The sequence below is a fragment of the Protopterus annectens genome, chromosome 3.part0 (genome assembly GCF_019279795.1).
Source record: "Protopterus annectens isolate FY-2018-M chromosome 3.part0, PAN1.0, whole genome shotgun sequence".
Classification (NCBI taxonomy): Eukaryota; Metazoa; Chordata; order Ceratodontiformes; family Protopteridae; genus Protopterus; species Protopterus annectens.
In genome coordinates this window covers 368,516,289-368,539,381 of record NC_056731.1, presented here as the reverse complement: position 1 = coordinate 368,539,381, position 23,093 = coordinate 368,516,289, and the positions used below count along the sequence as shown (strand labels likewise).

Sequence of the window (23,093 nt, the reverse complement as noted above, 5' to 3'; positions counted from 1 at the left end):
ACAGCCAAAATGCAGGACATGCGACCACATATCCTCCCAGTACACACATGCAGTATGGCATTGGTTGTCACAGTACTCCTTCTGTTTGATCCCTGACCTCTCCAAGAAGTCATGTTGATAGTTTTATATCATGTGCTTTCAATGGGTTAAAATGAACATGAGTCGCCACTTTAATCAGTCAGCCTGAGTGATCGCTGCTGACTTAGGCTTTTTCCCATACTTGAGTCACCACTGGCAGTAACGTTGCCATACTTCAATAACGTTGTTATACTTTAACTCTTCACCTGCTATATCTTTTTCAATTTTCAGATTATTGTATTTGCATTTGAATATGGTGTACTTCTTCAAAACATTAATAACACACATTTCGATTATGTTTACCTTATGTCAAAAAGTTTTAAAAATCTTATTTGGTCTGCATTATCTTTTTATGTCTATTTTTATTTTACATTATATATTTCACAAAATATCTGCATTGTACTACAGGGTTTACAGTATGAGATCAATACCAAGTTGCAGAACTTTACTAAAAAGTATCACATGATCATTTCAGCATTTCTAAACATTGAGTTGGGGGTACGAACAGGAGACCATACAGGCTGCAAGTTAGGGTTTCCACCTTTTCAGACTACCAAAGTGAGATAATTCTTCACAAAAGGACAGCCACCTCTTAATACTATGAAATTCTAATTTTCAGTATATTATAAAAATGAATACCCCATGTTCTAGAATGTTAGATGTTTGTGTTTTATATTTTATTAATATGTTTTACTTAAAATATTTTCTGTTATATTTATGGGAAAACTACAAAATTATCTTCCTTTTAAGAATAGTAGGACTTCTGCATTTTTTTAATTAAAGCATGAGGTCCATAGCCCTCAGCACAGTTAGGGTATAAACTCTGACATCTGTTTACTACATTTGTAGCAAACAGTTTGTTACAGTTTAAAAGAAGACATTATTATTATTATTATTATTATTATTATTATTATTATTATAAAATAAGTTGAAATAGGGTTGTGAGCAGGGCATAGAAACATAACTTGAATGGCTGGGGTGGGGGGCATGTCATGCATCTGGCTACCCGGCTGGTATGCCAGTAGAAGAATCATCTTTTCTGGGTGCGCTGGGGGGATAGATCTAACTGTAATAAGCCAATCACTTTTATCAGCATATTACAGTGAAGTGGGATTTTTTTTTTTGAAGAGTTGATGGGGTGGAGCGCTGTATCATAGTACTGACCCAGGGCACTGGATGAACCAGTTATGCTTCTGCTCTAAATGAGAAGGTTGTCAAGCAGGCTATAGAAGCAGTTTACCTTCTCTAAAAAGAAACTGTGCAATACACTAAAGGCAAGTGATCCAAGAAATTGACTTGGAAGGTCATGCCTGAACAGTGAAAGTATATTTATCTCTTCCATAGACATGTATCTATGTTGAGTCATTTTCAAATTTTTGGTTAGAAGTGCTTACACAAGTACTTTTGCACAACAAGTAAACTTCAGCGCATTCCAAATGTCCCAGTGAGTGTTATTCTGTTGCATGGGGAGTAGGGGCACTTGAAAGTTCTGAGATTTGATACTTTCGGGTACAGTTTCTAGGCTGTAGTAGATATTTGCCCTTTACAGACATACATACATACAAATATTTCAGGCACAGGCAATAATGCCCTTCTAGCCTGCCAGTATATACCAAAACAGTTGTCCAAGGTGTTCTTAAAATATCTAAACTAGTACTTGCTTTAATGTAATTTGGCAGTCTGTTCCATGCATTAGCTACTCTGTCAGAGAACCAATTAGTGCACTTCTCATTCCTATAGAATCTTCTACATAGGTTGTCTGATGATTCTCTAGTACTTTTGATAACCCTAAACATTCCCCGAGGTAGTTACCTCTAAATGCCCTATATGCCTGAATAAGGTCTCCTCTTAGATATTTGTACAAGAAACTAAACAAGTTCAGATATTTTCGTCTTTTACAATTACTTAAATTTTTGCATCCATGGATGCCCTTGGTATATTTCCGCTGTACTCTTTCCAGTTTACTCATGCTTGTTTTCTTGTAAGATTTCCATATTGTTATTCCATACTCAAATCTGAGTCTAATGTAACTAACAAACAATGACGTCATCATTTCTGATTTCCAAGACTTTATAAATCTTTTTATACAACCTATAGGTCTATAACTATCATTAACCAATTGGCTGATATGATTAGGAAAAACTCAACACCTCCACCTACTTAGCTGCAGCTGATGGTGGATGGACTAGACATGCAAGCAGCTTATCCAAGCAGCTCATTGTATCTGTAGGGGTCTACTTTAGATGATCGAAATACCACTTACCTGACTTTCTAAACGCTGAGATGAAAGTGCCAAAAGTTCACTTAAACAAACACTTGCATCACAGATGGAAAAGTCCAGGTAAGTAACCACATGCCCACCCCACAACAAAATACAAAAACTGGACCACATTAAATCCACCCATGTGGGGGGGGCCTTCTTCCCCCACACCCCCCTAATTAAATATGCTAACTCTGAGATCGCACTACAGTGGGAAAAGGGGCAAACTTCGCCATGGTGGTCTAGTGTGTACTTACCTGGAGTTTTTCGATGGTGGTGCAAGTGTTTGTTTATGTGAACTTTCGGCGCTTTCGGCTCAGCATTTAGAAAGTTGGGTAAGTGGTATTTTGATCATCTAAAGTAGACCCATCTGTGGATGTTATGTGGCCAAAATGCAATTACCAGATAATGGAAAACAAGAGAATTACCAGATGAGCTACAGCTGGATACGCACGCTAGACATAATGGAAGATTACATGAGCTTGAGTTAATTTACAGACACCACTAGAAAGAGGTTTTATAATAAATGCTTTCCATAGACAAGCTTCAGGAATAGTACACTAGAATGAGAAATATTTAACAGTGAGTTGCTTGAATATTAGCAATGTAGCTGTATTGTATTGGGAAGTGTATGGGATACAAGCGGCTGACACAGGTATAATTTATTGTTGTGAATCATGTTTTGTAGAGTACATTATTATTAGTTTTGTCTGTGTAAGACTGTTCCATGACAGATGATTCTTCTCTTTATTCCAGCCAAAAGGTACCAAGAAATTTGAGGCAAATGGTTAACAGTTTAATGCCTTATTAGGTGAATTATTCTTTTAAATTGCTTAATGTACCACATTCTCTCAGTAAGTTCACTCTCACTGAATATATAAATAGTTGCAGTATTTTCTTTATTTTGATTTTATTTATTATTTGCATGTTGCTGCTTGTTCTGTAATGTTCTTATGTATCACTGTCATTGTTATTTGAAAACTGTAATTACCATTGTTTCTAAGTTTCCAGAATTTTGCAGTAAATAAGTTTGTTTAAAAAAAGCTGAAAGGTTTCAGTCTGAAATTGCATTTATTTAATGAATTATTAACCAACAAAGGCCATTAGGTTCAAGTGCCTCTTTCCCAGGTAGCCCAGGACCAATGTCTGGTTACCCAACATATTCACAGCCTTAGCCCTCTTCACTAGACTGCCATAGTCATCTGTTTGTCTTTGTGTTCAAAGTCAGTGACAAAGAACAGACATTCAACATAAATAACAATAACAGTCTGAGGACACCTAACTCTGTAGTGAATGTCCATTCTAGGGCTACTGATACTGAGACATAGGATGACATGTCTCATTTTACACTACTGACCTGAGTCAGATAGAGGGGTTCTCCAGGGTGTCCCAGCTACATGGCAGAACAGTGTTCCTGTAGGGCAGCAGCTCTCCTGTTGGAGAGAAAGAAAGATAGTGAAAAAGAGGTAGCACTGTTTATACAGCAAACATTGTAAAGTATATCATTGAGCAAAGCATACAAATCATGTTATAGCGCGGGCATCATTTTGTGTGCGTGTTCATGGCTAGGAAATGGACATGAGAATAACATAGCTGGTACTGTTAAGTATGAAGATGGCTGCCAAAGCCCGATGCAGTCTCTTGTGAATGTGAAAGACAGAGGCAAGAATACTATGAAAGAGAGATCATTTACTGGTTACATGACAAAGTACAATATCAGCACAATATATGGGAAAAGTGATATAGCAACTTGTAAAAAATTAGAAACAACTTCTGCAGCAGGATCTGTCCTATTGATTACCACAAAACTTTCTCCAACTATTGTTTCTGTTTTATTGCAGTCCTTTTTTGTTGACCACAATAGCCGGGCTACAACCTTTATAGATCCACGAATTCCCCTTCAGAATGGCCGCCTTCCAAACCATTTGACACACAGACAACATCTTCAGCGACTCCGTAGCTACAGTGCTGGAGAGGTAAGTTAAAGACTCTGCACGATTTCTTCAAAATCAGGAATAACACAAATATACACTATGGAGAACAGCTGAAACTGCCATTAAGATTTAAAACATTACAAATGATTGAAGGAGTTACTTTAATGGAAACTTTTGTAACTTTTTCTGTGCAGTACAATAGCAACTCCTATCTTTATAATAATAAAATGCTGATTGATTTTAATTGGTATTCATTAATGGAGAAAGGCACATCAAGTCAGAACTAATTTCCAGGGGCAAACAGATATTATGGGACTAAAATATTGCTTACATTCATTGTGAATGGGAGAGTGGAGAATGAAGCACTGGTCTTCTGGTTCTTTTGAATCTTATCTGTCTATGCATTGTTACTGCAATCTGCTGATGTCATAACCAGGCTGCCAGCCACATGTCTACCAGGTGGTTATACAATGTAAGTGTAGTTTGAACAACTGAATATTATGCATAATCATTTCCCTACAGCAGGACATTCTTGATAAAAGCAGAACTGGACTGGTGGTTCAGAATAAGCAACGTAATACTGTATGGAAGTCTATAAGTTAAGCAAACATGGTCTGTAATTGTTCCTTATGGAACTCTTTCTGGTATAGACAGGATGATACAGCAGTGGATTGCAATGATTTGTTGCAACTTGTCATGTGAGTCTGAGATACTAGAGAAAATTTGACATTCAGTTTACCTTTAGTGTAAAAGGGTGGAGAATCACAACTTGTGGAAATGAAAATAGATTGTTGTAAAAGAGGTAAGTATAAGTTGTGTGCGTGAATACATTAGGGAGGAAGAATACTTCCAGCATCCAATTTCCTCTAAAATATGTAAAATGCACCACCATACAGAGTCGAACAGGGTAATAAGGTCACACAACCATCCAATTAGTAAAAACTGCAAGAAAAACCCAGCCCAGCTACAGATTTCATTGCGTGATACCTTAAATATCCTGTAATGGCGGTCCATGGGATATATATTCAAATGACCCCTTACGGACATCAAGTGTTTCAGCTTCATAGCTTCTGAATTTCCTTGACTTAAGTCTTTATGGTTACATTCAGGCCAATAATGCCCAACCCCTCTAATTGTGGACATGCATGTTTTTGTTTCTTTTTATTGACCTCATCAGCACAACACAAGTGGATAGTTTGACTGTTTATTTAGGTCTTCTAAAGAGCCTTAAATGGATCCTAGTAAGAGAAAGGTCAACCAACCTTATATGTAACCTTCTATATAAAGCTTTAAAAGAATGCTACTGCCTGCCTTTGAAAAGAAACTTCTTTTCAGACAACAAATATTCTCTGTAAGTGCAGTTAATGAGACATTATCACCCTAAGCTGGACCCCCTTTAAAACAGTCTTTAGAGAACATGGCTTCACCAGACTGAACACAGTTTTATGGAACAAACTCACAACTGAAGTAAAGTGCCAAGACTCACTCCTAAGGATCAAGTTATCTTTATCTGAACACCTTCACAATGAGGTGACTGTAAATGTACACAGTTTACCTGGTCCCTTATTGCCGCTGCTGTGGTTACCATTGAAATGCTGTCTATATTTTTTATAAATAATTGAAATTCTTGTATGCATATTAATGTTTTAGCAATATGAAAAATGTTAACAGCTTTATTCTTTTCTTTCTTGTTTTTAATGTATGTAATGATTTACCTCACTGATAATATTTCTTACTTAAGTAATGTTTATGGTTATCATATATTTGTATGAATGTAGACATGAAGTATTTATCAAGTAAAGATAAACTCTTTGTGCTGTGGTCATAGCTGAAAAGTGTCTTTGGACCTGCCCACCTGATTACAAAATAGCAAATATATATATATATATATATATATATATATATATATATATATATATATAAAATAGATATAAATAGATCTATAAGAATATGTGCCAACAGTTATATGCATCATATGCACATGCAGACACTATACAGAATGTGACATATTTATGATAAATCTGTAAAATATTATGATAAAAAACAGAAGTCATGTACTTAACATTACACTTGATCCTTTTCTTCTAAGTCTGTGCGATACCCGATCCAGTCATTATTTAGTGCTCTAATGCCTTGAGCTCCTTTTTCACAATCCCCTGAGAATCAACCATTGAGTTTGCGGTTCCTTTTAAGGAAACTTTTAAGGAAAGAGTTGACTTTTATTTTAAAATATCAAACGTTAACCCCTAAAGGGTTAAATACTGAATGTTGTTGGAAAAGTGTAATTTAATGTATTGTTTTTTTTAAATGGATAATTGGATTCATAATTGATTGTTTAATTAATTATTTAATTGTATAATGAGTTGATATTGAGTTGATATTTGTGTATATATACTGTGAATGGATGTTAACTGTTACTCCTTGAAGGCTTTTGGTGAGCCGAGGTGCTAGAGAACAGAAGAAGAAAATAAAACGTTATTTTCACTGGTTGTTGTTTCTTTTGGTGGTATTCCAGGTTGTCTACAGTTGGTTCTGCAGTTTGGTGTTGCAAGTGATTTACCTTTGTCTCTATGGCCAGTGATCCAGGTGCAAATATTCCCAGAATTTTTAGGGAGGAAAACACAGATACCTCCCAACGTACCCTTGATGGCTTCATTAACATCAATATGGAGCATGGCTCTGATCGTGCAGATAGCAATGTGGACATTAATCCAGGTATTCCAGTATGGGAGCGTTTTTTGGCTGAAGCTAGAAGTAAACGGGGTAGTAACCCTTTTGCACATGTTGGAAAGCGCTCCACGGAATACTCAGGTTTGCTTTTGAAATTGAGGAATTTAATGGACAAAGAAATGTTAACATATTACAATTACACAAGCCTGCAGAGGTACGTACATCTTAACATTGTACCTAGAGGCTTAAGAGCAGTGAAATTTCCATCAGAACCATTCATAGTTACGTGTGCGACTGATAAAGCCTTTCAATCAAGATGGGAAAAAGCAGCACATTATTGTTCTATTGAATGGTTAAAAATTCTGATAGAACGTGACATTCTTAAACTCTCTAATATTAAGAAAGAAATTTCAGTGGTGTGTACCAATTTAATGACTTGCTTAGATAGGCCTAAATTTGAATCTTGTTTAACTGAGATTCAAGAGAAAATTACAATACATGAAAACAAAGTTATGGAACAAAAAATGTATAAAATACAAAGAGACTTGCGGGACTTTGAAAATGGTATAGCCTTTTTTGGTGGATCCAATCAGCAGTCACGCTCAAAAAGAGGTTATCTTAATGACAGCGTTAACCAGCAAGTTAGAACTGTTAGTACAACTAAAGATAAGGTGAAGCATGTATATAGAGCACAGAGTGACAATGATATGGATAGTGACTTTCCACCGTTGCCATCACCAGTGGATGACTGTTTCTTTTCTGAACATTTTTGCCCCCAAAGACCTTTGGGGAGGCAAAAGCAACAGAAAAGAACCTATACGGAACAGGAAGCACAGAGGGGAGGGCCATATCGACCATGGCGCGAAAACAAAAGGACTAAATGGTATTAATTCTGACTTTTGTTACTTTGTTAATACAGTTATTAATTTATCTGGATGTTTTATTAGTGATGAAATTTATACTGTCTTGAATCATGGACTTAAATTTGTACCTACAATTGTGCCAAAAAAATATGAATGTAAAATAGAACTTTTTAAGTTTATTCGTAAATTACATCTGTTGTATTATTTTAACTGTATTGCTGATGGAAGTTCAAATTCTAGCAATATATTAAATGATTGTCATAGTTTGAACAGAGATGTGTTAGAAGTCAGTAGTGACTCAATGAATGATTCATATTTGTCTTGTGTTAGTGAGTTGAATGCTTACTGCACTATAGATACATCGACAATTAAAACTAACACTAAATTTATGCCACCATTTATACATGAAGGGATTAAGAATTTTTATACTATGGTTGGTTTTGAAGTTGATGGAATAATAGATAGTATAAATAAAGCAAATGTGAATTTCAACTTGTCAAAAAAAGAATGGATGGAATTAATGAATTTTTCTAAACAGAATGAGTTAATAGTAAAGCCCTCAGATAAAGGCAACAAAATTGTAGTTATGCATCACACACAATACTTTAAAATGTGTATGGACATACTAGAGGATGAGTCTATATATTGTGTAATTGTAATATGTTAACATTTCTTTGTCCATTAAATTCCTCAATTTCAAAAGCAAAGTTTTAACTTTACCTGAGTATTCCGTGGAGTTCTCATAGAAGCTATATCAGTAGCAAAGGAAAATTATTTACATTTAATATTTAGAGGCTTAAGATTGGGTTACTGGTCAGATATGGATGTTGAAAATACGTTGCAGATAACAGAATGCAGCCCAGCTTATTTTTAATGTTTACCGAAAATACACAAAGACATGATCAACCCTCCTGGTAGACCGATTGTTTCGGCTAGAAATTATTTTTTGCATAATTTAGGGGTGATATTACATCATCTGTTACTAAAAGAAGCAAAAAAAACTTCCATCTTACATACAAGATTTGTTTGATTTTTTAAATAGAATCAAGAATGTAATTTGGTGTGAAGACATGTACTGGTTGACTTTGGATGTTAAATGTCTCTATACCAATATTAGAAATGCATTTGGAATAGAGGCTTTGTATAAACAGATGGGAGATTCACCACTAACACATTATATTACTGATTTGGTGAAATTCTGTTTAGAAAATAATTATTTTTACTTTGGTGACAGAGTTTTTCACCAAATTCAAGGAACAGCCATGGGTGCAGCATTTGCACCCATGTATGCAAATATTTTTATGGGATTGGTGGAATCTGAATATATTTACACACACTTGTTTGTGAAGAAACATGTGATATATTATTTCAGATTTATTGATGATTTGATTTTTTTGTGTAAGGGAGGTAAAATGGAAAGTGATAAATTTGTTAAGGATATACAAATTAATAGGTTCAACATCAAGTTTGATGGTATACAGTGTGGTGAAAATGTTTCCTTCCTGGATATTAATTTACAAGGAATTATAGGCAAACTTATAGTTACTAGTATACATAGAAAGTTTGATTGTTTAAACCAATTTTTGATGGGCACCAGTTGTCATCCAAAGCATACGTTAGAAGCTTTACCATATAGTGAGTTTTTAAGAATATCTCGTATTTGTAATAATGAAAAAGATTTTTTAAAGGAGATAAAGAATACAACAGAAATGTGTATAAAAAGGCAATATGACAGTCAACTAATAAATTTAAGTAGAAATAAAATATTTAATAAAAGATACAACAGGGAACCCAATATTGGAAAAAACAAAATAAGGTAATAGATATGAATAATAAAGAAGACCTAGATAAAATTTTTATGGACTCTACATTTAATATATGTAGTGAAGACATCAAGAGATGTATCCTACATTTTTGGAAGTTCCTACAGACCTTTAGAGAATTGGATGAGTTGATGAAAAATAAATTAAAGTTTGCCTATAAGAGAGGGAGAAACATTAAGGATATAATAATACACACTAAATTTATGAAGCCTATGCAGAGAATATATGGACAAATTATGAGTAAAGGAACAACACCATGTGGAAAATGTAAAATTTGCGCTTATGTAGAAAATGTCTTTCCTTATATTAATGGAATGACTTTTAAACCTAATGGCTTTTTTAGTTGTAGAACAGAACAAGTTATTTACATTATTCAATGTGGTTGCAAAAAATTTTATGTGGGTCAAACTAAGAGAATGTTCAAAATTAGAATCATGGAACATTTAAGGGACATTAAAAATAATAAAATGGAAAGTCCCTTGGCGCAACATTTTGTAAAACATCATAATTCCGAATGTGATAGCTTAAGGGTAACTATTTTGGAACAGGTTCTTAGAAATGAAGCTAGTGAAGGTAGAATAAGAAATGAACTTTTAAGGAAAGAGTTGACTTTTATTTTAAAATATCAAACGTTAACCCCTAAAGGGTTAAATACTGAATGTTGTTGGAAAAGTGTAATTTAATGTATTGTTTTTTTAAATGGATAATTGGATTCATAATTGATTGTTTAATTAATTATTTAATTGTATAATGAGTTGATATTTGTGTATATATACTGTGAATGGATGTTAACTGTTACTCCTTGAAGGCTTTTGGTGAGCCGAGGCGCTAGAGAACAGAAGAAGAAAATAAAACGTTATTTTCACTGGTTGTTGTTTCTTTTGGTGGTATTCCAGTTTGTCTACAGTTGGTGCTGCAGTTTGGTGTTGCAAGTGACTATACAGAATGTGACATATTTATGATAAATCTGTAAAATATTATGATAAAAAACAGAAGTCATGCACTTAACATTACACTTGATCCTTTTCTTCTAAGTCTGTGCGATACCCGATCCAGTCATTATTTAGTGCTCTAATGCCTTGAGCTCCTTTTTCACAATCCCCTGAGAATCAACCATTGAGTTTGCGGTTCCCTATTATGCCGTCGCAGACGCAGATTGTCGAATGCGTCTTTTTCGAACAGTAAAGCGTGGAAAAGCAAAATAGCGAAGCGGCATTTCAGCGAATTTTTTCCCTGGGAAAGAATTTGTTTGGCCTCTTTCGCTACTTTGCCTTTTCATCACTGTAGTGCGATCTCGGAGTTGGTATATTTAAGTAGGGGGTGTGGGGAGCACAGCCCCCCACGTCAGGGGGTGTGGGGGCAAAGCTCCCCATGTTAAGTAATGTTTTACTGTTTTTTTTTTAGGAACAGCGATTGTTTTCCATTGGAAAATAATCGCTGTTCTGAAGTTTCAACGTTGTAAGCTTTCGCTTATATGGGGTTGATTATCTGTCATTCTCTCTTCTAAGTGTGCAATATGGTAATATAGACCCGAGTCTGCTGCCTAGTGATAACATGTACTGGGAAAACAGCAATAGAATTAGAGAAGCGGACATAAAATGTAACAGTTTAGTAGGGCGGGATGGAAGGAAGGATGTCATATTGGACAGACTTGGGTTAAAAGAATCCAGCATTATACTAAGTACATAACTTCCATTTCCTATTTCATCAGTCCACCTGATCTGATAGTTGGGACAGAATCTCATTCTGCCTGCAATGTTGAGTGGGACCATGATAGGATACCCCTAAGAAATGAAGCTCTAAAGGAAGCTCTGATTCTGGAAGTGGTGTCCAGCTTATAATGTTTCAAAGAGGTGTTTAGCAAAGACCAAGTGGCTGCTGTGCAAATGTCGTCTATAAAGGCATGTCTGAAAACAGCAGTCAGATTTGTCATAGACCTTGTGGACTGGGCCTTAGTCTTAGATATTAGGTTTCTGTTGTTAGCTGAATAAACAAAGAAGATGCAGTCAGATAGCCACCTGGGCAGTGTTTGTTTAGAAACTTTGGAACCCATTCTCTTATGGGTGAAGGAGACAAATAGTTGAGTGTCCTTTCTGAATGGTTTGGTTCATTGTAAACAGAATCTGAGTTGTCTGTGGACGTGTAGGGTGTGTATAAGATACTCTCATTTATTAGAATAATTTGAAAACAAACAGTGAGCTTAATAGACTGGTTAATGCTGTTTTTGCACCTTGGGTATAAAAGAAGGAGTAGTTCACAACATAACTCTCTCCTTATAAAATATCAAATATAGCACAGTAATACACAAGGTATGTAGTGCTGAAATTCTTGTTGATGTTATGGATACCATAAAAAATGTTTTTCAAGATAAGTAATTCACATCTACAGAACCTGGTTCAAAAGGAGGCTTTATTAAGGCTTCCAAAGTAAATTCAAATCTCAAGGAAGAGTAGGATCCTTAATGGAAGGACAAAGAAGGAATACTCTTTTGAGAAAGACCTCACACAGATTATGAGCTCCTAAATGCTTTATCCCATGCATGTGTTACCTCAAATTATCTATGGTATGATTACAGCTGTTCTCTTTAAGGGTACTATATAATTATTGACCATGAGATGGCTAAGGCCAGTCCAAATGGGATAGGTTAATTCAAACACAAAAAGGGAAATTTGCTATGCTAAAAATGGCCCTCAAAGGCAGCTAGACAACTACTTACCTATGAACCCTTGAACCTATGAGAGACTAAGATATTGCTCTAGATTAAAGGGTGGTAGTTAAAAATATCAGCAAACTGCACTTTGACAGTAGAGTAGCTGGACCATGTTTCAAATAGAGAAGACAAAAATTATATGACCTCTGCAGTAGAGACAGAATATGGATCAGATCCTGACTGACAGCCTAAACAGAAAAAATCTTCATTTATTTTTATAAATCTATTGAGTTGACTTTTTCTGAGAGACTGGCAAAATGTGAACCAGTATGCCTGGCCATTATGGGAACTGGCTAAATCATGTGGTAAACTGAGGTTGTGAAGGTCCAGGTGAGGCTACCCAGAAAGGAGAGAACGAAGATCCAGTTGCAGATATAGAAGCCCAGGGGGCTTTGTCAGGTGAGGCCTAAAGAGAGGGAAAACCAAAGCTGTCTAGCCAGTAAGGAGCAATTAGTATTATCTGAGATTTGCTAGTGAGTGCCTTCTGAATTACTTGGTTATGAAGGGAAGAGGATGAAATGTATAGAGGAGGCTAAGGGCCACTAACAGGCTGGAGGATCTCTGGGTGACTGTCCCTCTAGAGGGAGATGCAAACCAATCACAGCAAGACTGACCCCAGTGACTGATAATCTTTTGAGCAACTAATGGATTCAGCTACCACTCATGAAGCATTAGGATGGACCTGCTGACCCTGGGGTTAGCCAGATGGACTTCCCCAAAATGTGCATTGCATCTAGAAGATGGCCGGAATTCAATGCCCATTGCCATACTCTCTTGGGCTCTCTGCAAAAGGGATAAGATTGGTTCCTCCCTGTTTGCTGACATACCATATTACTGAGATAGTATCTGTTTGTATAGTTATCATAAATCTGTCCCTTTCTGGCAAATAGCTGAGGATTGAAGTCATTAAATAATGACATACATTTGAGTTTAAGACTCCACATCCTTCAGAAAATTCATGCTAATGCAAAACCTATTATTCTATCAACTTTCTAAGTTTGTAAGGGCAATATTTAAAATCTGTCTGTATTTGTCCTCCCCATCATTTTAAGCTTTGTCCAGATTTTTTTCTCTAAGAGGTTGAGAGGTATGATAGTTATCACTCCTGAAGGTAAGAGATCCTGAAATGTTTGCATTGCTAGAAAGACAACTGTCATCTCCAGAACATTGATCTGAAGAGTGACCTCTGACCAATTCCAAAGTCCTTGCACTATCCTCCCCTCAAAATACCCCTCCCCCACCATAGAGAGAAAGAGAGAGAGAAAAGGCATTCTCGGTTACTGTTGCTGACAAGGTCAGTAATACAAACAGTCTTTGAATGAACTGGTTTGTCAGCCACCACATTAAATGATTCCTGCATGACCAAGTTAAGCAAATGTTGGCTGAACAGTAATCTGTCAGTTGAGTTTAATGTATGGATAGGATCAGTGCTGAGGGATTCTGAAGCTGGTACAGGATATGAATTGAACATTGCAGGGAGAATTGCTTTTCTGGAATCAGAGACACTTGACATGAAGATGTGTCCAGATGGCATTTTGATAGTTTATAGATTTGCCTATATTGGCAGGTTCTATGGTTGATGCAGCTAAGAGTCACGTGTCTAATTATGGGAACAGTCACATCCCATGTAGTCACAAGTGAGCTGTGACCACCTGATGAACACTCTGGGGTCTTTTCTGAGACCAAAGAGCAGAGCTCTGAGATAGTCGTGATAGGTTGTGATCTGAAAGTGCAGAAGCATCTTGGACATTTTTGTGATTTTTATCTAGAGGTAGGATCCTGCAGAACTTCGGAACACATCTGGTCATTGGCCTTTAGACATGACACAATTGCTGACATTGTTACCATTTTGAAAGGGTCTTTTTTACATATAAGTTTTGGCTACTGAGATTTTGAATGAGGGATGAGAACTCATGGAGAGTCATGTTTAACTGATGGGGTAATACATTTGGTAATGGCTACTTCTGAAATTGTGATCTTTGGGAAAATGGTATTGTATACCCTCTGAATATGATGTCTTCTACCTAGTTGTCCCACGTGATGGCTAATCATGCATATAGGTGCTGAGATAAGCATCCCTCGACTGTCTCCAGAGATGGACAGCCAGGCAAGCCCTCACAGGGCTGATTTGGCTTTCATGAGAAGGATTCTCTGTATGGCTGATTTTGTGGACCACTTTAACCATTAAAGGAGCGCCTCTACTGCTGCTGCTGCCCTATCAGAGGGGGAGCCATTGGGTTGTTGGTGGGATTTATGAAACCACAGGGATTTGGAACTTTTCTGATTCCTGTTGAGTGATCTCTGAAGGTTCTCAAGTTTTATTCCCACAGAAGGCAGTGTTTTCCCTTCCTGCATGCATCTTGTCAACATTTTTTAACTGACGAACCAAAGACTGAGGATCCATCATATGGGGCAATTGCTAAGGAAACTTTAAAGATGTTTGTGAAATAAAATAGATAGAGACAGACATGGATTTAAAGAGCTATACCTATGCCTGGCTGCTCCATGAGCTGTATAGTGTTACAGATTTATTGAGGTTGGTGATATGGTCCTAAGGGTGATCAGCTGATGTTTAGACTCCTGAGTTGTGTGCTGACCCAAAATATCCAAATATTGTTCAGCTGGGTCCCTTTGGAATCTGTTTATGTGTCAAGTAGTTTAATGCTCTCAGCACAAAGGTACCATAGGTGGAAGCTTACTTTCCATACTTGTTAATAGCCCTATGCTCCATATCTGGGGTATGGACAGCAGTGGGCTCATCTGTGAGCTCCTTGTTGATGGCAGCTGCAAAGATCAATGAATCGACCAAAAGAGCTTTAGACTAAAACTACCTATCTTTAAGAGGAAGTAAGACTTGTTGGGTTGCTGTGGAATGGCTTCCATTGTGTCATGTTCCTGCCATGCACACCTGGTGGCCACATCTATTAGATGATCCACAGGAGGGATCAACCAAGAGGTAGATGTGCCAGAGCTGTAAGCTATGAGCCACACGTCTTCATTCTGAGGATGTGTATCTGATGGCCAGGCACCCTATTGTTTCATCAATTCTAGGACCATGCCAAATGTGATGTCTTCCAGAGGAGAGTCGGGGTAGTCCTGTCTTTCATCCAAATTATTGTCGATAATGGATTGAAAAGTGGAGCCTTCCTGTTTACCTTTACTCATTCTCTTCCTAGGGATCTCTGGCTATGACTTGCCAGAGTGCATGGAAGTTTGATTCTATTAAGGATACTTCTCTGTTCTGTCTCTGGGAGCCTTGATGAATTGGATGAAGACATGGTGGTTGAGCATCTCAGGGTGGAGCCGACACAAAAGGGAGTCTTCTCAAAAGCCCAGGGGGAGTGGTGGCTCTTACCCTCTCCATAGCCTCAAAGGCAGATCCAGAGTCTGTCTGCATTGAGATAGCCATCCTCTGAACTGATTCATCCCCTGCTGAAGTAAATGTGTGTGGTGCCAAAGAAGTCATCTTCAACACAAGAATCTCTAGCTCAAACATCAAAGACCCTGACACGAATAATGGCTCCAAGTGAGTTGTTGTCACAGATGATGCCGAGGAGTCCTCACTGAGAATTCACAACTGAGCTGCCCTTGACAATGAAGGGGTCAATGTTGCATGAGTTGGATGTGAAGCTGTTGATGCTGATGTATGGAAGACTGATAATACTAAAATGACAAGCTCCAAGTGTTCAGCCAGCTTCAAGACCACTGATGTAGAAAATGGTACCAGGGAAGGAGCTAAAATATGTGAGAAGGGCCATCCTGACCCACCCTAATGACAGAGGATGATAGGATGATGACTTTTTCCATCTGTGTCTTCAGATAAGCCCACATCATCTATTTCCAGTCAGCTTCAGATGTACTTCTGATGGACCTGAAAAATTTAAGAAAGAAAGTAGAAGGAGGTCTGGAAATCAAGAAGTGTGACAATTCCTTTTTGGAAGAGCACTGCTGTCTAATGTATTAGAAGACTTAGTAGGCAATTTGTCCTCGATGACTAAAGTCTCTGTGACAGCAGAAATATGCCTTAGTACTGATGGAGGAGAAGTATTTCTCTTGGCTACCTTAGGGGAAGATAGTAAACTCTGTTCTTTAGCCCTACACTTCTTGGACTCCTTATCTTTTTCTTTTTCCTTCTCTAATTTGTCTATAAGTTCAGCTAGAGGAAGGCCCTTGATAATCAGTTTAATCTGCCAATCAGACTGAGAGTGGGAACAAAATCCTTTACAAATAGAACAATCTATCTTAAGGTGTTCAGGACCTAAACAGTGCACAGATCACATGCATGCATCCAGAGTTGACAGCTTATGTCTAACTACTACTGTTAAAAAGCACACACAAGAGAAGAACAGACTAATCTACTCTAAGATAAACAAGGCAAATGCACTAGGCAGTTCTTAAGCATCAAGAAGCTGAGGGACTAAATTAGTAACTCACCACAAAACAACAACAACAATAATAATTGTAAACTTTCGATATTATTAATAAATAAAAGCTAACACTGAAGAAAAAGACCAAATACTTAGAATAATAATCCCAAGTATTATGAAAGAAGAGCAATTAGCTGTAATGTGCAGTGATTGAGAACAGTTCACACTAGTAGCAAACTAGATCTGAACAGCTGGTTCTCAGGGGATTGTGAGAAAAGTTGCAGGAGCTCAAGGCACTGTATCACATTTGCTTTGCACGGCTAGGCTTATAAGGGCCCTATTGGTCATTAGCCTATTATACACTTATGAAACTATGATGCACTAAGTAATGTCCAAATCAGAGCCAATGAGCGGCTCAGTACCCAAATGTCAAAGCAGTTGTACTGGTGAAATAGGATCATGCATTCTAGACTTACTACAACCTAAAAAAACAGTGCTCTGTAGAACACAGCAGCATTATTACAGCTGTAATTGACACACTTATAATGTTTAGAGACATTGTGTCATGTTAGAGGCACACACTATAAGATGGTATGGAATGTGAAACAAATAAAGTATGATATAGCATTAACATAAGTATAGTCTAGTGGGACATAATAGGCATGCATATCAAGATGTGGCTGTACAGTGTTCATAGTACCATAAAATGTGAGGCAAACTACCATGTTAATGACATTACCATTCACACATGCACAAAACCTAATTGCTACTAATATAGAGAAAAGGCATATGTAAATGTGAATACAGATGTTACACATAATCCTTAGTGCATGACATCAAGTATGCCATACCATCTGATGCAAATCAGGAGTTACACATACATACATTAATGTGTACAGAACATGGTGGTTTAAGGAAATGAAAAGAAGAGGGCTACCGAAAGTGTGACATATCTTTTTACATCTGTATGTACATACGTCATCAAGAATGTGAGTGGTATATGTCTACACAATGACAGGTCAATATGCAGACAAAACTACACACACATACTTACAAACATAGAGATACAATGTAACCTCTTAACATATGTACCGTTATGCAAGCTGATAAAATAGTACTATACGAATATGTATGCAGGATTGGTTATATTGTACAGCATTCAGATATATATGTGGCTGGATGGACACTGGCCAGCATATATCACAGGCAACATCCTCAAGACACAAAAAACAGGGCACTAAAGTGCTACTGTGTAGTACAACTTGCCTGAAATCATGTACAGTTCCAAGAACGTAGTAAACACATCTCTGCCTCACAATACAGTAAATGTACAGTGCACATGTGCATGCCCACAGCTAAATCACGGTGCTCCCTATACAAATTACCTTTCTGTCAGATGTTGCAGTGAGTAGTACTATGTGGCATATGTCTCCACAACAGATAGTTGACAATGCAAAGTGTAACATAGTCACTACACTATATTAGGATGTCTTTCAATACTCACATGGTAACAGTGCTGTGTACCACCACCGATAAGAGAGGTAGTGCTCTGCAGATGCAATGCCTGACTGCTGAGCACCCATAATCCCTTGTGTAGTGTGTGCAAGGCCTCCATCTGCAGACTAGTAGACACAGTGTAGTAGTAGTATAGCACTGCAGGATAGATTAGCCTGTACTGCATTCAGAAGTAGTGAAGTGCAGACATGAGGGATCACCTTTACAGTCCACGTTGCTGCCAAGAGGAGGCCAGCAGCTGCATGCCCTTATCTACAAGAATGTTCTCCTACTTAAACATAAAAAGACATTTTAAAGTAGTTCCCTAACCTGCACTTAATCACGTACACAGCCACTCTTATGACCTTTCTCATTCAGTTTCCTGACTAGCATATAGGATAACATTTTCATTCACTGTCAGTCTGGCTCTACCTACTCTGTAGATAGCTTTGGAATATTTTACTCCTATCTTCTTTACTACTCTCCACCCTTCTCTCTCAACTATACTATATTCATTCTTGAACTTTGTGTGTAATTTCCATTACTTCTTCTGCCGGCACCTTTTTTCTGTATGTTCAGGTCAAAGGTGTGAATGGCTACCTACATTTTCCCTTCTTCTAATAGTTCTCCCCCATCTGTATTAACAGATGATTACCTCTCTTTATCTAACAAAAGCTCAGAGTTGAGAGCTTTGGCCACCTCCTACTCATGCGTTTTTCTTTCCTAACACACTCTTCTCAACTCTAAATCCAGGTCAAGTGTGAGAGTTTAGCTGCACCCTTTTCCCTTTTCTCTTTTATATTCTAATCCATGCCTCCAACTCTAAATTCTGGTCAAAGGTGAGAGTTTTGGCTTCTGCTTTTCTTCCCAGTTTCTTTAGATAGATAGAGCTTTACAAAGTACTCCTGATCTAATCCTTTCTCCATACAGTTGCCTCGCTAACGTACAGTTATTCCCTTCCCCCATATTACCTCTACTGGTGACAGCAGTAAAACATAGTATAAGTTATCTCAGCTACCTGGGCAATACCTGTAAATGGTCAGTTGTGAAAACACTCACAGTTTTTAATAATATTATCACTCTCTCACACACACACACACACACACACACACACACACACACACACACACACACACACACACAAACTCCTCACAGCAAAACTTAGTCCATCTTTTAACATATTGTTCCACATAACCCTTTTCTCAAACAACCAATCAAAACAAACCTATTACACTTAACTGCCTCAGCCCTCCTCCCTTTGTTATTACGCTTTACTCCTATGGAACTTTTGTTTTACTTTTCTCATTTTTTTTCTCAGTATTCTCCTTTCTACTCTACATTACTACTCTTCACATATATTAAAGTGTATTGGTCATGTTTGTAAGCATCTTTGTTTTACTTTCCCTTTCTAACCCTCATGATAAAGTTCCAAGTGTTTGGCAAAGCAAATGTTATAGTGTGTTTGTTTGGCTTTTGAGCTATACTGTTTGCTCATTTTGTCTTTATAGCCACACCTACATTATAACATAATGGTAGGTACTCAGCAAAACTTTCCATACAACTGCAAAACATTATGGGTAAGCGAAATAACATTCTTTAGACAAGCTGCCTCATATTTTCATTGTGGTTTCACTACTTCATTGTTATTCAGTGTGAGATGTGCCATCTGCAAGAGCTAATTGAGAACTTGCCTTTCTAGGAAGACAGGAACTACTAATTAACATGGAAACACAGCAGTTGATACATTAATTTAGGTAGTGAGGTACTGTGGGTTCAGTCTTTCATGATGCCATGATAGGGATTTTCACCTCTGAGGAAAACTTTCAGGAGGCTATCCTTATCATCAAAATAAAATGCAGAAAAAAAATTGCAAACTAAGACAGTATATATGTGTGTGAATGAGAGGAAGGATAGAGGAATGGGTGGAGGGGCAGGGAGAGTGACGGGTGTGAAGGAATGATGAGTTTAAGTACTTGGGATCAACAGTTCAGTAATGGAGTGTGGAAGAAGAGAGAAGAGAAGAGTACAGGAGGGAGTGGGTGGAGGGTGAGAAGAGTGTAATTTAGGAGTAATTAGTAGTAGGGCCAGTAAAAGTGAAGGTCTACAAGAGGGTAGGTAGGGAGACCATATATATTATATGGGAGACAGTGGCAGGCACAAAACAAAAGACAAAAGAAGCAGAAGTTGCAGAGCGAGGCATGATTGATGAGGATGGACAGGTGTAGGAAGGAGTATATTAGATAGAGGAAAGATATTAGAGTGGTCAGAGAGGGTCAGCCCAGGTGGGAAGGAGCCAGAGAGGCAAGATTACGTTGGTTTGGACATGTGGAGTATTTTGGGAAAAAGATGCTAAGGATGAAGCTGCCAGGTAACAGGAAAAGAGGAAGGCCTAAGATAAGGTTTATGGATGTGGTGAGAGAGGATATGCAGGTGGTTGGTGTGACAGAGAGAGAGAGGACAGGGGGGGGAAAAAAAACAGTTGATCTGCTGTGGCGACCCCTAATGGGAGCAGCCAAAAGAAGAAGAAGAAGAAGCTATAAAAATTGTACAATGTTGTATTCCATATGGTAAAGAGGTTATATCCAATTCTAAATGTTTGTTTCTTAACACTTGCTTTAGAACATGACATTATACTGATTTTATTAAACATGTTTGTAATTTTTTACTCTTATCCTCATCCAAATCCTTAGATTCATCATGACTCTTCCCGTTACTCTATCTCTCACATTTGCCATGTTTTGTCCTTCTGGCACTCTCCTTTCTCACACTAACTATCCACAGAACAGATACTACTAACTCTGTTCCCATCTCCATTCAGTTCTCTTACTACAGCTGTTGCACTGCTTTACTACACTTGAGTCATATATTTCTGATGTAAATTATCATACACATCATACCCAGTAATCCATCAACCTTATATTTAAACTGCCATACCAAACCCACTCTCATGCAATTGTCTTAAAGCACTGCCATTCAGATAATAAATAGTTAACAGATTCATAAAAAAGTATAAGGCTAGCTGGCTGTGAAGGCCATTTTAAGCCTAGCCAGCTTCCCTTTTGGTGCTTCAGTTAACCTATCTATCCCATGGTCGATAATTATATATTACCTATAGTGTGAATAACCTCACTATGCTTCATCTTCTAACAGATGGTGATGCAGAATTCACCCACAGACTACTTAACTTTAATGTATCATTTTCCTCTGCCCGTATCCACGTCTTTTTTTAGGTTACTTCAGCTTGCTTTGAACTGGGTTGCTCCACTTTAGAACAAATTAGAACATGGCACTAACATGTACAATATACCACAGCTTACCACTGCTGCTGCACAGGATAACCCTTCCCCAAACAAAGATACCCTTCTTGACAAACACAGGTGAATATCCACATGAGTACTTCAAAATGCATTAGTTGACCCCTCCTGTTGTCATGGCATAGGCTTTAATCTCCACACCACTGCCACCAAGTATTAAGTCAATGATGGCCCTACATAGCATACAGATGACATAGCAGAATAATGCAAATTAACAGTGTGGCTGTGAGTTATGCTGAACATGAGACATACTCACATATTCTAAACACAATAGCTGTAAAATTGTGTTATGGCTTCACAGGAATTTGCCCACTTCAGTATCATCTACTGCCTTTCATTGCTAGCTTACCGGTAATTGTATCTTCCCTAAAATTTGCTTTTCATTCATGCCAGTTCCATGACATAACAGGATAAAGTTCTTACAGCAGCCCAAGTCACTTGACTCTGAGCATTGACTGAGGAACTTGATTGAGTTGGCAGGGGAGGATAATAGTTCTGTGCCTATGTTTAAGGAGAGGAGGTGGTTCCTGTTTGATTCACTGATGTTCCAGGTCAAAGAATAGGCTTTGCTCATAGTACTAAGCCAATAGATGGATGATGTGGGCTGAAGCCATCAATGCATGTGATAGTAGCCATTGTTACCTCATAGGAAGGAGCATGCATGGATGCATGCATACATGCAAGGGGTTGTTGGAGCATAGGCAGTCCCTGCAGTGATGGAGGTACTCATGTGACCACCAAGGTTGGGTTAGGACCAATGCATACCCCCCATTCAGTTACTGGGATGATGGTGAAAGTACACAGACCTATTATGGCTGCCTGCATGATGGCTTCCCATCTGTGCCTCTCACTTCTGTAGGACAGAATGGTCTGATCATGATTGAAGGATGGTTTGGTGAGCAGTCAGCATAGGGCAAAAAGCAGAAAAATGCTTTGAATTCACACACACACACACACACACACACACACACACACACACACACACACACACACACACACACACACACACACATTTTCCCTTCTTGCTTTTATGGTGACATGCTGTCATCAGCAGTACCAGTTTGGCACACCATGATCATAGCTGCTGTACAATCTTAAAATGAGGAAGTTGTACTGTTAACTTATGGCAGCATTAGCTAAGCAGTTACTTTCTTTCTGTCACTCTATTCACAAGTAGACGTCAACAGGTATAATTCAGCAGTTTATAAATCAGTAAGCAGGTCTCTACAAGCTTTCAAAACTGAATAAAGAAATTCTTTACTTTAAAGAAAGCAGATAATACAGTTTGAAAATTAAATATATAGACAAGTATATTCTTCCACAAAGAAGTGTATAATAAAAAAGTTTGAACAGACAGAAGCCAAAAAAGATGCTGTGTAATAAATTGCTGATTCTACCACCACCATTAAATGAACATGACATTAATTTGTCTATCCCTGTCTTTTACATTAATTTAGCAGCTGCAAAAAACTCACGTTATTCATAGATATAAGTATACAGACAATGGACAACAGGATGTATTTTTTGCCGTCTGCAGTTCGCTGAACACTCCAAATGGAGAAACACAGATTGACTTAAGT

General features: G+C 37.7%; 1 protein-coding gene across 1 annotated transcript in view; it reads left to right on the top strand.

Moving 5' to 3' along the window:
• HECW1 (HECT, C2 and WW domain containing E3 ubiquitin protein ligase 1) overlaps positions 1–23,093 on the top strand; it is a 2,794,797-nt gene that overhangs the window by 1,973,944 nt on the left and 797,760 nt on the right. The window contains exon 16 of the mRNA XM_044065592.1: positions 4,180–4,314. Coding sequence (XP_043921527.1) covers positions 4,180–4,314 — 135 coding nt within the window. The remainder of the gene's footprint in view (positions 1–4,179; positions 4,315–23,093) is intronic.